Below are 15,120 nucleotides of genomic sequence, written 5' to 3'. Positions count from 1 at the left end.
CCCCCCCCCCACACACACACACACATGTACACAAATATACACTGTTTCCACATATGTAGCCATGTGCACACTGCACATACTAGCTACTAGAAATACACTAATTAATGCCACACACATACACACATCCATATTTACACATCCTTCTGACTGTATATCACTCACTGTACACATCCTGTTCAATAATCCATACACATATACATACCTTCACAAATATTTATTCCCTGCCTTACCAAGGCTTGCAGATAAGAGCAGTGTTAATGTTACGAATTAACATTAAGTCAGAATCATTAGCACACTGAGTGAAATGCTTAGAGGCATTTCCTCTCTCTTTATGTTCTGAGTTCAAATTTTGCAGAGGCTGACTTTGTCTTTCGTCATTTCAGGTTCTATAAAGTAAGTACCAGTTGAACACTGGGGCTGATGTAATTGGCTTATATCCTTCCCTGAACTTGCTGGCCTTGTGCCTAAATTTGAAATCAATATTACTGACTAACCTTACACATTCTTCCCACAAATTCACACACAAGTATTGATGCATTCACACACGATAGCCATCCCTTGCTTCAGCAATGCTATTTACACTTCCTCACTGATCATTTGGTAACTTCCTTCCCCCTTATGTGATGGATGTTTGGGACTTTCCGGTACAGAGGTGACAGTAAACTTTTTCTCCTTGCCCACCACAACTCGACCTTTTGGTTTATGGAAAAGTGGTTTTAGCCGAAATTTCCGATGTTTATCTTTTGTTCTTTCACGAGTGCTATGGCTGCGTTGGATTTCAGTGGGAAAGTGCTTGGGAGGAGGAGTAACAAAAGAAAATGGTCGTGCTACTCTCACTCCAGGGGATGCCTCAAACTGCTCATAGTCAAGAAATTCTGAATAATGTCCATGTGTTGTGGAGCCATGGAAAGTCTGAGTATTGTCAAGGGTGACTTTATCTAGGAACGATTGATTGCTTGGTAGTGTTTTGTATACCTTCGAACTGAAGTCAAAGTTTCCTGTTGGACTCTGTGAAGAAAAATAATAAAAAAGTAATTAAAAAACAGAAAAATGAAAAAAAAAAAGCCCCCCCCCCCACTCTCTCTTACTCTTTCTATGCTTTTGATGAAGGATTAACATTCAGTGCATATCTGTGTGTGTGTGTGTGTGTGTGTATATATATAAATAAATATATATTGAAATGTGATAAAATATCAGAACTGAAATTTTGAATTAAATTGGGAAGAAACTTATTCTAAATTATTTTAAATATGATTGATAAGAAAATATATATTTGGATAATTTTCTGTTAAATTTATTGTTAGCTTTGCTGTTTAGCCTAGACTCATTCTTGAGATGAAGCAGAGTGATAATCAAATGCATTCCAGCTGTGGCCATTCCAAAGGATTCAGCCATAATGCATCCATTTTTGAAGCAAATGAAATGTGATTTGAGAAATCTGGCTGTCATTTCTAGTAGGTTAAGTGACTACATAGATGATCTCTCAATGGGTATACCTAACTAGTCATGACTACTGTCATAAATTAAATCATAAAGTTCAACTTCCGAGAGTAAACAATCAAACCTCTCTCATATCACATCCTATAGTTTTAAAAAAAGAGAATGACATATTGAATAGTGTAATCCAAGATGTTCGAAAGAAATGGAGGGGAAGATTACAAATGGAATGTTTTTGTGCATAGGTTTGTTGCATTAGATCTGACATGCAGTTAAACGATAACCATATTTATTCATGCTATAATACCATACAACATAATTATGTGTGTGTATGTACATTCATACATGGGTATAACTCCTTCTCTACTACTGAATAATTTCTTTACAGTAAGAGATTATTACCCACCCAAATTTTCATAAGTCACTGTAGCCAAACAATGGATGAAACACACAACCTTGTTGTCATACTATACTGTAAGTCTGATTGACTTAGAATATATTTTGATCACGCAAAATGCATTGTTAAAGGGTGAAAAGGTCATTCACCAAATACAGGATGTTTGGACTAAATTTGATTAATTTTGGTCGTTTTTTTTTTTCAGGAACAGATCGATGTATTGTTGAACAGTCAATCATGTTGGAGAATATAAAGATTAAAGATGTAGTTGAGAAAAAGTTAGCTGATATGGAAGATTGGAAGCCATTTGAATAATAGAAAAGAGTTATCTGTATCATTATGATTCTCGCTGGGTATGAAAATGCCAGCATCATAACTGCTGTGAACACTGTAAAAGTTGTAAGATGTGACATGGACATCATGAAAACCAGGTTCCTCGAACTGTGATGGTCTTTGGGTGTATTTCCAGTAAGGGTTACATCAAGCTGATGCATATCTTTAAACAGGGCCTTAGGTTCAATTTAGATGGTTATGGGAAGTTGTTGGAGACTGTGGTCAAATCCTGGCTGGAGAGAGTTGTTGCTGGAAGGCCATATGAGTGGCAGCTGGAAAGAGTCAGAAGTGGTTGTTGGAGAATTTTTACAACTTCACCAGCCTCTGTTTCTGGCCTCCTAATTCCTCCGATTGTAATCCCATGGATTACTATATGTGGGGTGTAGTTTGAAAAAGACACCAACTACTCTGCCTAGAACACCAAGGCCAAGATCAAGGAGGTATTCAAAGATCTTCCCAGGGATACAGAGAGGAATGCATACACCATGCACCAAGTTCCAGAGCCATCTGCAGGCCATGGTAGAAGCTGAGAGTGGCTACTTTGAGTAAACTATTTTCTCCCAGCTGTAATTTTGATGATAGTTTTTGATTTTTAAAAATATTTTTATTTTTGGAGAGGATATTATGTTTCTATCTTTCATGCAAACTTTAAAATTAAGCCCAAACACCCTATATGCTGATGATAAATTTATTTTCACGACAAATACATTTTGGTAATAAATATATTTGGATGACAAGTACAATTTGATGATAATACTTTCTGTTGATAGATCAAATTTGATGATAACTATACATTTTGCTGATAAATATATTTTGATCATAAATTTAAATTTATTTTGATTCTGTTGAATATATATTGATTATAATCACATTTAGAAACATGTCAGATGTGGATAAAGTGATTTAGATTTGAAGTAATCACTTACTGTAAAATTTATTTTCTGTGTATACATATTCACATGTATATATGTTTATGTCTATGTCTGTATATCCATAAGATTTTGTCAGTGAACATAATGTGAAAAAGGTGTTCAATTCTAGAGCTGAATACTATACAAAAAGAGGTAAGCACCAAACAAATGAAGCTTGTAACACAGTTTCAAAACCCATTGTTTGCCAACAATCGTTGACCTAAACTGGAAGGAAGTGAGTCCCAGAATGCACTGAGTCATGATGGCAAGTCTGACACTTTAGTTATCATGTAGTAAAACAGTTTAGAAGCCAGATTTGTGGAGTCATCACACTCCACGCCACTCAAGCCATAAGAAATAAAATCAATATGAAAACTTCCAAATTTTCATTCTGTAACAATTCTTTCAATCCTTTTAATATCAACCCACATGAAACTATTCATGTTCACATTAAAATTGCAATCAAAATTTTGTTCCCACAGGAATGATATTTGAGATTTCAGCTGTCAGTTGTTGAACAACAATGTAATGCAATACAACAATGCAACATGATTCACTATGATCTGATAAAATGGTACAATACAATACACACATGTACACAAACACACACATATTCATATCATTGAGTAGCATATCACTGGTTATGGCATAAAGCTGGTTGGAATGTTTTATAACTGATATGGAAATATGTACATATGTGTGTGTGTATGCACAGCAGTTACTTCCTTCTCACCATTCATCTGTTACATCCCTATCACTCATTACTCATATCTACCACTCTCTCGTTTTTCAGGCACAATGCATCTAGGACTGTCCAGTTCCCTTTATTGGCTCACTGCTGATGATGTTGATAGTGTTGGTGACAATGGTGATGAAATTCATAAAATAAGATATAGGATTGAATTGTATCCCTTCGTTTTTTGTTCTTTCTTGAATGCCCTCTAGATAAACTTGATTGTCTGTTTGACTTTCCATCAGTCAATCTGTGAATGTGCATGTGTGTGTGTGTGTGTGTGTGTGTGTGTGAATGTATGTGTGTGTGTATGTGTATGTATGTGCACGTGCATGTGGGTGCTCTTTAAGCAATAGATAAAATGTTTACCTTGGGGCTGGGGCTGAATTCTGGATGATAAAAGTCATCAGCATAAATCTGAAACAGAGAAATTTATATATATATTGTTTAGATATACATATACTGTTTACAATGGATGTAAATACAACATCAGTACTTGGCTCAAATGATGTGAAGATATGCAGCATGCAAACATTCATACACACACACACATATATGCAGATGTACATGTGTGCATGTGTGTGTGTGTGTGTGTGTGTGTGTGTGTGTTTGTGTAAACAAGATGGAAAAAAGAGTACTTGATATTATGAGTGAGATAATTTATTAGAAGTTGAATCTTCACAAATCATTACCGAGGACTTTCTTTTTGCTGAACTTTGAATGATTGCGAAAAATAGAACATAAAACATATCCATTAAAATGTATAAAAATGTATCCAAATAATATACCAAGCACTAATTGCATTATGGAATATAAGAGTAAGATATTATTGGCTGACAGGGTATGATAGACCAAAGTCCTAGTAAATAGGAAGGTGGACAAATCAAAAACCCCTTCAGGTAGATGGCCCAGCTTGATCTGTAGAAAAGACGTTGGTAGAAACTCCATAAGATGTACCCAGTGTAAACTATGGACGCATAAGAGGTACAATATCAAAGGAAGGATAACCAGGAAGATAGGTTTTGTGTGTGGCAGATGCATAGGGGTGATAAACACTGAAGATGTACAGAAAACAGATTCCACCACATGCCAGGGGAAGAAACTAGAAGTAGTTGATAGCTTCTGCTACCTAGGTGACCAAATCTGTAGTTGGGGTGGATGCTCTGAGAGTGTTGCCATTAGAATAAGAATAGCCCAAGCAATGTTCAGAAAGCTCCTACCTCTGCTGGTAACAAAGAACCTCTTACTCAGAGTGAAAAGTGGACTGTATGATGCATTTGTGTGAACAGCCATGCTACATGGCAGAGAAAAATGGGCCATGACTGTTGAGGACAAATATATATGCTTGAAAGAAATGAAGCTAGTATGATCTGCTGGATGTGTAATGTGAGTGTGCATACATGACAGAATGTAAGCATCCTGAGAGAAATGTTGGATTTAAGAAGCATCAGATGTGGTGTGCAAGAGAGACGACTGCGCTGGTATGGCCATGTGTTATGTATGGATGAGGACAGCTAAGTGAAGAAGTGTCACACCCTAACAGTAGAAGAAACCTGAGGAAGAGGGAGACCCAGTAAGACATGGGATGAGGTGGTAAAGCACGACCTTCGAACATTGGGCCTCACAGAAGCAACGACAAGAAAGAGAGACCTTTGGAGATATGCTGTGATTGAGAAAACCTGGCAAGTAAAGTGAGATCATAGCCATGGCCAATACCAGTATCGCATAACCAGCCCATTTAAAAGTACCCTTGAATCATCGAGCGATACGCTGCACTTGAGAAGACCTATTGAGTCAAATAAAATCAAAATGGAAATCATAGTTGTGGCCAATGACAGTGCTGGTGGCATGTAATAAGCACCATTCAAGTGTGAGGTGATGCCAGTGCCACCTGACTGGCTCTGCGTCTGGTGGCATGTAAAAAGCACCATCTAAATGTGGTCAATGTCAGTGCCCCCGACTCGCTCCTGTGCTAGTGGCATGCAAAAGGTATCATCCAAACGTTGTCAATGCCAGTGTCACCTGACTGGCTCCTGTGCTGGTGGCACATAAAAAGTACCCACTAAACTCTCGGAGTGGTTGGCTCTAGGAAGGGCATCCAGCTGTAGAAACATTTTCAGATCAGATTGGAGTCTGGTGCAGCCTACTGGCTTGCCAGTTCTCAGTCAAACCGTCCAACCCATACCAGCATGGAAAACGGATGATGATGATGATGATGATGATGATGATGATGATGATGATGGATGATGACGACGACGATGATGATGATGATGATGATGATGATGATGATGATGATGATGATGATGAAATTGTAAAAGCAAATTGTACAAAAAAATATGATACAATAATGGAGATCCATAAAATAAAATTAAAATTGATATCTGAAAAATATATAAAAAATGTGTATTTGTGTGCATGTGTGTAATATGAAACACCAAATATATTTGATAGTCAAAATTGCAAAGAATGATAGAATATTTCAGTGTTTAAAACATATTTACTTTCATTTGTCTCTAAGAGTGGCAGCAAGCCAATGAATGAAAAAGTATTGGTGACAATATTTTGTTATATTGGGCTAGAAGACATGATGCAGAGCAAACATCTGAAATGGACACACACCATGTTGGATGGTATTGTGAGGTTTGGAGATCTCTTCAGCCACTTTGGAAATCTGTATTTCTACATAAATTCAATTGCCATGATTTTATCTTGCTACTGGGCATATTTCATCACAACGACAGTAATGCTTTGATTGGAAGGACAATTAATAAATGCTAATGCCAGAAGTAGATCCAAAAACTCAGTCTTGAATGATGTAACAATGTCAGTAATGATGATTACTGAAATCTATATGTTTATTCCTGAAATTTATATGTTTATTATCTATAGGTTTATTATTATAATAAGCCAATAAGTTTCATAACATCAAAAACAAGTACTTCTAATGCATCAGCAATTTTTTAATCAAACCAGCAACTGAGAATTTATCTTCAAGGCAAATCAGTGTAAGTTTAATAAAGCTCTTAATAATAGTGTTATGAATACGAAATCACCATGGGTAGTGAAAGTTTGTCAGCTGTTTATAAAAATGAAACAAAGACTAACACCCCAGAGATTTCTTTTTCTTTCTGTATGTAATGAAGGTGGAATTGATGTTTTGAGGCGGTAACAGATCAGGGCTGAAATATTTTTTGGCCATGAAGAGGAAGTTCAGTCTTTCAGAAGTAAGTTTGGTAATGTTAATGTGTGTGAAACAGATGAAGAAATAATGAAAGAAAAAGAAAGAAAAGTATAAGCATGACTAATTACCCTTGACAGTTGATTCATGTGCCTCAAGTTATTAAGATCCATGTTTCTTTCTTTCTCTAAAAGTTTCTGCAAATAGAGAAAAACGGGTCTGAACACAAACAGAAATTGCTAACAAGACAAGTATTTCTGGCTAAACAGTCTGTAAGCAATCTGTCAATAAAATGTAAACAATATTGTTATAGTTATAAAGTAAATAATTAGTGTTTGGGAAAAGAGTAGTTATTATTTATATAGTAGATTCCATCGACAAACAGTCCCATTTGGTGACTATAAATAGGAGAATGGTTTTATAAGAGACAGCAAGGTTTATTTTGGACAGAAATGGCATCCAAAAAAGTTGAGCTGTTAAGCATAGAAGTAATGCCCCAAATGTCTCAGCTATTAATTAAAATTCTGAAAAAAACAGGGAAAAAATGAGGAAAGGTGTGTGTGTGTGCAAAGAATATGTAGTTTGATATAGTATTGAACATGAAGGAAACATTCTTATACATTATGTATTGGGGTCGATATGATCAGCTAAACCCCTTAAATGTGCTTCCCCCACATAGCCACAGTGTAATGACTGAAAACAGTGAAATGTAAAAGAACAAATAGAAAACTTGATCCATTTTTTGATAGCATGGCATTGAGGGTGGGCTGGTAAGTTCACAGGCTGACTATGAAAGAGTGATGCTAGAGTTGTAAAATCTTACATACTGACATCTGATGTTCAAAGTAGACTTTAAAAATAACTAGCAGTGACTTCTCCACAAGATGGATGAAATTTGGTCTCATGGTGTTATCAAGTACCTCTAGAAAAATGGTTTAGCCCCAAAAGACATTCATACTGACATGGATGTTACATTAGGAGATAATACTCCAGATTTAACACCGCCATGCCTGCACATATACAAGCAATGTAACATTAAAAAATACTCAGTACAAATTGGAATATGACACAGAACTGTATACATGCAGCACTCCTCACCTGATATTCTGTAATAAAAGACAAAGATTCAGGGCCCTTCACAGTCTTATAGGAATCCCTGGCCACCTGTAATAAAGAAAAAGACACTTGTTTAATAATAAGGAAACAAAACATATTCTGATCCCAGAAACAGCTGCTGCTGCTATCACAGTTGTCACCGCCACTCCCACCACCACCACCATAACTATTCTGTTGTGCACCTTCTTCCCTCAGGAATGTGGTTGACAATAGGAACAACATCCAGGTAGAGACTTGGAGACAGCCTGCTTATGTAACTGCAGTCAATCGAAAACTCAACATGCAGCATGCCGTTAGCTTTCAGGAGTCATTAGGAGAGAATGTGCACCATTTTTGGGGCCTCCTCCTTGATGGCTTTACAGAGCACTGGCCCTACTCACTGATGTGAAATCTGGCCTGCTGGATCAACTGACTAGTGATTGAACCTAAGTCTATTTCAGGATCATCAAATTTTTCCTGACTGCATTCCTGGATCAAATGCTTTCAACAGAATGGTCTCTGCCAAAAGCAGACAAACATTAACTTGTGTTATCAAAATAGGTAGCAGATTAAGTCCACCAAATATTTTGTATATGTGTATTTACTAATATAGATATATGTTCCCCTCATCATCCCCACCACACATCAGTGAAATGTTCTGAAGTAATCAGGTAAAAAAGAACTTACTTGTATATCATGCTCCCAAAATTCTGCTGTTTCATCTGTTGAAGCTAGTGGCACAACTTCCTTAATCTTCAAAGAGAAGGGAAAAAATTAAATAAATAGATAAAATAAGTTTAAAATAAGTTTGAAACAATAAGCATACTTTAGCAGGGATAATCTCCACTGACTAAGCTCCAAGAAGAAATAAAAGCGGATGGCCATATGATTTTGTGTTTATAGCTAGCTAATTTGCAACAACATCGTTATCTTCTTGACATAAAGACAAAACCATGTGGACGTCCACTTGCATCTTCCAAGGATATAGATGACAGAAACTCCTCCTCCTAAAGTGTTCTCATGGATTCTGTTGTATAATGAAACTATACACCCCTCCTGGTAAAAAGTGGTAGTAGCCAGCCATTATAAATAGACCATTAGCTGGTCAACAGAAAAGAAGGTTGAAAAGGCCAGGAATGTTGAGAGTACGTGTAGATTGTGTTGATAGTTGTGTCTGTGCTGATATAGTAATTATACTGTGATACTGAGTGGATGTTATATCGAACCAATCTTTTGAGGATAGTAATTCTGTACGACTGGGGATCGTACAGTGCCAGATAGAACCATTCTATTGATGACTTTGGAATATAACAATACTTGTCAGGGTGACGTCTGTCATCACAAGACAGATACAAAAGTGGCAAAAGACAGCTCTACAACATATTCTAAGGGTTAAAAAATGAAAAACACTTCCCCCCACCAAAAGAAACAAAAACTTGTAGGGAAAGAAGAACCTCTCAGTAACTGCCAGAGATTTAACACCAGTAATTGAGTTACTTTTTGTAGAGAATACCTGAGGATTGCTTACTTCTTCTTGACATGAAACTTAGAGAAAAGCTATAGAAGGTATGTTAACAAGTATATTGAAATAAATATCTAGTCTATGATTGATATGTATTGAATACTGTTTACTTTGTTCATAAAACTACTGTAAACATAATATAATAGAATTATATATATATATATATACATACATATATAGAGTGTGCTTCTTTCTGTTATATGTTTTTTTTATTATCTTCGAAACGCCTAGTTTAGAATAGAGGCAGCTGATGAAGGAAAAGTTCCATAAGTGGGTCATCTGTTTTCCTATGTGTTCACTCTGTTGTCCATAAAAAAAGTCTGTTTTTTGTGCTTTGTTATTGTTCCCATTCCTTTTTTGACGTCCTGTACCTGGATATGCATCTATATATACATGTAGATGTGAGTATGTACATATATGTATGTATACATGCATATGCTCATATATCATTTGTATTATTATTATTATTATTATTATTATTATTATTATTATTATTATTATATATATATATATATATATATATATATATATGTATGTATGTATATATTCTTTTATTCTTTTACTTGTTTCAGTCATTTGATTGCATCCATGCTGGAGCACCACCTTTAGTCGAGCAAATCGACCCCAAGACTTATTCTTTGTAGTTATTCTAATAACAGCAGTAAACAGAAAGAAAAAAAAAATGATAAACACACACTCACACATTCTCACACACATGAACAAAACAGATAGTCAAAGCCAAAAGATGAAAAACAAATAACATAGGGGGAAGAAGAATGTGAAACCAAATGAGTATAGCAGATCATTTACCTTCAACATGACAACACCAACTAGGAATATGCAGACGATGTTAAGTAGAGTGAGCAGGAGACTGATGGTTCCCATGATTCCCATTTCTTTGGCCATGTCACAGCTGTACATTGGTGTGTAAGCATTGTCTTGAAATGGCAAGCACGCTAGAGTGTTGTCATTAACTGAAACCTTCAAAATACAAATAAAGGAAAAAACACTGAATTAAAAGTAAAAAATAATGTATTTTATACTGATTGCTTGTTTTTGATTTGTTCCAAGTAGATCAGCCCTGATCATGTGGATCTATGATAAAAAAGGCATCTCAAGTGTGATCATCTCATCTTTTATTCACATTGCTTAGCTCTTTGTCAGCCTGGTTTCTACAAATCTATAAACAGAAGTATTCTGTACAGCTGTTATCTGAGTTGCATTTGCTAGTTTTTTTTTAAACAGTAAGGTGTGATATCAGGAGGATTTTGCTACTTGTACTAGCAGCTCTAACAATAACCTTGTGGCTTTGTGGCTCCTTCATCAAATTGAATACATGATGTTAGGATTCCAGCCAGAAAATCTAATGACAGTTGCTTCTAATAGGGATCTATGGGAAAGAGGTATCTGAGAATGCTACCCTCATGACCCTTTCAGGAAGAGTGGAAGGAAAAAAAGGATATATATATATATATATATATATACTACGGGAACTCGGTCAGCTGATCAATGGAGGAAAATGGATGGAATAGACACTGAAGAGGTCACAAATGTGTGTCGAAAGATTTCCAGACAATGGACATAAGTTAAATAAGAACAATGATAAATGAGTGAAGAACAAATATATAGTGCATGTGTTTATTTGGCAAGGGAAAGAAATGAATGACCATCCTGAAACTTAACAATATCTGTTTCAACACATGATTTCAGATCAGGAAGCTTGCAAAACAAATTCATAAATGCGTGTGTGTGTGTGTGTGTGTATAACAAGCAGTGCCAGCATGCTATTATAGCAGTCAAAATGACCAAACCACAAGTTCTCACTGAAACATAAAGGTGAAGGAGGGGCAAATGAACAAAAACCTTAAGGCCACATTCGAATGCTGAAAATAATCGAAAACTGTAAAAGTCAGACATACCCATATCACTGTGATTTCAAACTTTGAGAAGTACTCTTAGTTCATCTTCAGTGAGTCTTACTGATCCAGGGTTGAAGAGCTTGTTCATCTCAACCAATGTGTGCGATGACTGTTTTTAATGCCACAGCAAATTTAAAAAGGTGATCGAAGTGAATAAAAAATTATATAAAGATGTAAGAATTCACTGTTTATAATAATATCAATGTTCATTTGCCTGCCTTCATTTTTGTGTTTAAGTGAGAACTTGTGGTTTGGTCATTTTGACTGCTATTTTAGCATGCTGGTACTGCCTAGTAGTACCCTTAATTATTAATTGATGATTTTACCTTTATGGTTTTTTACGCATGCTAAGCCACTGATATTATTATAAACAATAATATCCTTATATATATATATATGTATATATATAGACCCTCTCCTTCTAGCTCATATAAGCTAGTTATGTCTATTTTGCATTCACTCTACCCTGAATTGTGGCACAATATGGACAGATTTTGGAATACCGATGAACTTTTATGTAAATGTATCAACTTAAAGGATAAACATATTACAATGGATATTACAATGGATAATACCAAGTGGACTCCCCCTTTTCTCTCTCATGTTTATCTCTCTTTTTCTTTTTTCTTGGTGACTTCTTCTTTGTGATATAATGCTTCGGAAAGAATATATTTGCGGCTGAAGATAGCTTTATACCATCCTGTCTATCAATTATATACCCATATAATGAGGCAACGACTGTTTGTGTACAAAGCTTGAAATTCATGTACCGCGGAATGCTTTGTGTTCTGTTTTAATTTTACGTTTTTAATTTATATAGATAGATAGATAGATAGATAGATAGATAGATAGATAGATAGATAGATAGATAGATAGATGGATAGAGAGATAGATAGATAGAGAGAGAGAGAAATGGGGAAGAGAGATCTTTTTTATATTTTTATTTTTTAGGTAAGCTGTGGGACATCATATGATAGGTGGGTAACTTGAGAAAGTCAAGAGGATAAAGTACTTACAGCAGTGGTATTGTCATGTGGAGCTGTCTTTGGTGGACTGATGACTGAAAGTAAAGCAAATGACCACAGCATTCCCTGAAGAGAGAGTTGGAAAAATGTACAGATTTAGGTGGTTGTTACATTTCAGCAAACTTAGAACAGCAACGCAACAACAATCAGATGAAATGTCTTGATTTGCTAAAAATAACAGACAAATCTCCATGAAACACATACTACTGTCTTTAAAAAAAAAAGGTAAGATACATTAGATAATATAACTCAAGATAGACTATGTGTGAAAAATAAAACATTAGAATGATCATTGTCAGAATACTTTTGAATCTAGATCTGTTGAAGAATCAGAACTGATCTGAGGTTAAACAATGACAGCTTGACCACTTAGCATAGACCTTCTTGTGGTGTTTGTGTGATATTAGAAATTGTAAAAACCGGTAGAATCTTCAGAACCTCACCTGGTAAGATAATAATGCAGTATTAGAGAAACAAGCATTATACTGTGTAACAAAATTTTAATTTCTTTTTTATGTCTTTGGTCAGTAAGTGTTATTTCCTATTTGCTTCTATCTAGAAATCAAAGGAAATGACTACTATTCCCTTTGCTCTTGTAACTTGAACATCAATGTTTTGAAACTGACTTATTTTCCATTACATTTCAGACATATTCAGCACTGAGTTGCTGAAGTAGAAATATCGTTAAAGCAAATTTTCTGCTCATTACCATAGATTTGCTTGTCAGTTCCTTGACCATAGCCACTTGAGCATGTCCAGTGTGGTAACAATTCTGCCCGCTTGCCATTATAATAATAATAATACTTTCTACTACAGGCAAAAGGCAAGAAATTTGGTGGGAAGGGGCTAGCTGATTACCTTGAAGAGTATTTGACTGATACTTATTTTATCAATCCTAAAGAATGAAAGTCAAAGTTGACCATGGCAGAATTTGAACTTGGAACATAAAGATGGAAAAACTGCAGCTAAGGATTTTGTCTGCCATGGTAATGACTCTACAAGAATAATAATCCTTTCTACTATATGCTCAAGGCCTGAAATTTTCGGGGAGGGGACTTGTTGATTATATTGACCCCAGTGCTTGAATGGTTCCAAAAGGACTGAAGGCAAAGGCTGACCATGGCAGAATTTGAGCTCAGAATGTAAAAATAGATGACATACTGGTAAGTATTTTCTCCAGTGCACTAACAATTCTACCTTTATAACGATGATGACGATGATGATGATGATGATGACGATGATGATGATGATGATGATGATGATGATGATGATGATGATGAGGATGATGATAATAATCATAATAATGACGAAGAGCTAGTAGGACTGCTAAAGAATTCAGCCATGACATCGGGATGGACTTTGGCCTTGATAAGTGTGCTAAAGCAACTTTTGTAAGAGGCAAGCTCAGGCAAACAGTTTCCATTAAATTAGATACTGACACTACCATCAAGGAACTTGACCCACAAGAAAATTACAAATACTTGGGGAAAAATGAAAGAGACGGTATACAACATCTACTATGAAGGAAAAGATAAGAAAAGAATATTACAGGAGAATAAGACTCACACTAAAATCTGAATTCAACTCTAAAAATTGTATTGAAGCCATTAACACCCTGGCACTTCCAGTAGTCCAATACAGTTTTAACATCATTAACTGGAATTTTACAGAACTCCAACGCCCGGACAGGAAGACAAGAAAACTACTAACTTCTAAGAACATGCACCACACAAAAGCAGATGCTGATTATCTGTACCTACCTAGAAATAATGGGGGAAGAGGAATAATGCAGGTAGAACTGTGCTATAAGACCTCCACAATAGCAATGAGCAGGTACTTATCTAGTACAGAGGACGAGATGCTGTGACTTGTGTGCAAACACAAAAGGCGCAAAAAATCACATTCTATTGTCAAGGAAACTTGCAAATTCACAAAGGAACTTGGCATTAACCCTGAAATAGTTAAAGAACCTGAAACCACTGCCACAAAACAAGCAAAATAGATCAAGCAGACTGCAAAAAAGAACAGCATGTGACCTTGCAGGTGGGGCCCAGTTAGAATTTTCTTCAGGTTGAGTAGCCCATCCCATGCAAAAGGTCCCTGTTTATCTTGATATGAGGTCATCATGTTGTGTACATAGAGTTGTGATGCATGTGCCTGGTGTACCCTTATCGTATGGATAGTCATGATGGGTACACTGGGCTTCGTATATTTTACCCAGTATCACTTTGATAGCGGGCACTGCTCTCTCACTCAATAATAATAATAATAATAATAATAATAATAATAATAATAATAATAAAAAACAGTCAGCCTAACGGAAAAACAGTCAGCCAACGGAAAAACAGTCAGCCACAGAAAAACAGTCAGCCTAACGGAAAAACAGTCAGCCACCTTCTATATATGGATGACCTAAAATTATATGTAAAAAACGACAAAGAGCTAGAAACACTACTACAGACAGTACACAGCTTTACCAAGGAAATAGATATGAAATTCGGATTAGAAAAATGTGCCAAAGCAACTCTGAAAAGAGGAAAATTAGTTAAAAGTAGCAATATAACACTAGA

The 15,120-nt window shown here is 35.8% G+C and overlaps 1 protein-coding gene across 2 annotated transcripts in view; it reads right to left on the bottom strand.

The window, feature by feature from the left end:
- Nucleotides 1-199: 199 nt before the first annotated feature.
- LOC106871746 (uncharacterized) overlaps nucleotides 200-15,120 on the bottom strand; it is a 50,695-nt gene continuing 35,774 nt past the window's right edge. For both annotated transcript variants that reach the window (XM_014918372.2, XM_014918371.2), the window contains 7 exons: nucleotides 12,542-12,616; nucleotides 10,417-10,587; nucleotides 8,772-8,837; nucleotides 8,088-8,153; nucleotides 7,121-7,186; nucleotides 4,181-4,228; nucleotides 200-1,008 (listed from right to left, as the gene is read on the bottom strand). In XM_014918372.2, coding sequence (XP_014773858.1) covers nucleotides 577-1,008; nucleotides 4,181-4,228; nucleotides 7,121-7,186; nucleotides 8,088-8,153; nucleotides 8,772-8,837; nucleotides 10,417-10,587; nucleotides 12,542-12,616 — 924 coding nt within the window. In that variant the 3' untranslated portion in view covers nucleotides 200-576. The remainder of the gene's footprint in view (nucleotides 1,009-4,180; nucleotides 4,229-7,120; nucleotides 7,187-8,087; nucleotides 8,154-8,771; nucleotides 8,838-10,416; nucleotides 10,588-12,541; nucleotides 12,617-15,120) is intronic.

This window comes from Octopus bimaculoides, chromosome 8, assembly GCF_001194135.2.
Source record: "Octopus bimaculoides isolate UCB-OBI-ISO-001 chromosome 8, ASM119413v2, whole genome shotgun sequence".
In the NCBI taxonomy this organism is placed as follows: Eukaryota; Metazoa; Mollusca; class Cephalopoda; order Octopoda; family Octopodidae; genus Octopus; species Octopus bimaculoides.
This window is presented reverse-complemented; position numbering and strand designations above follow the sequence as displayed.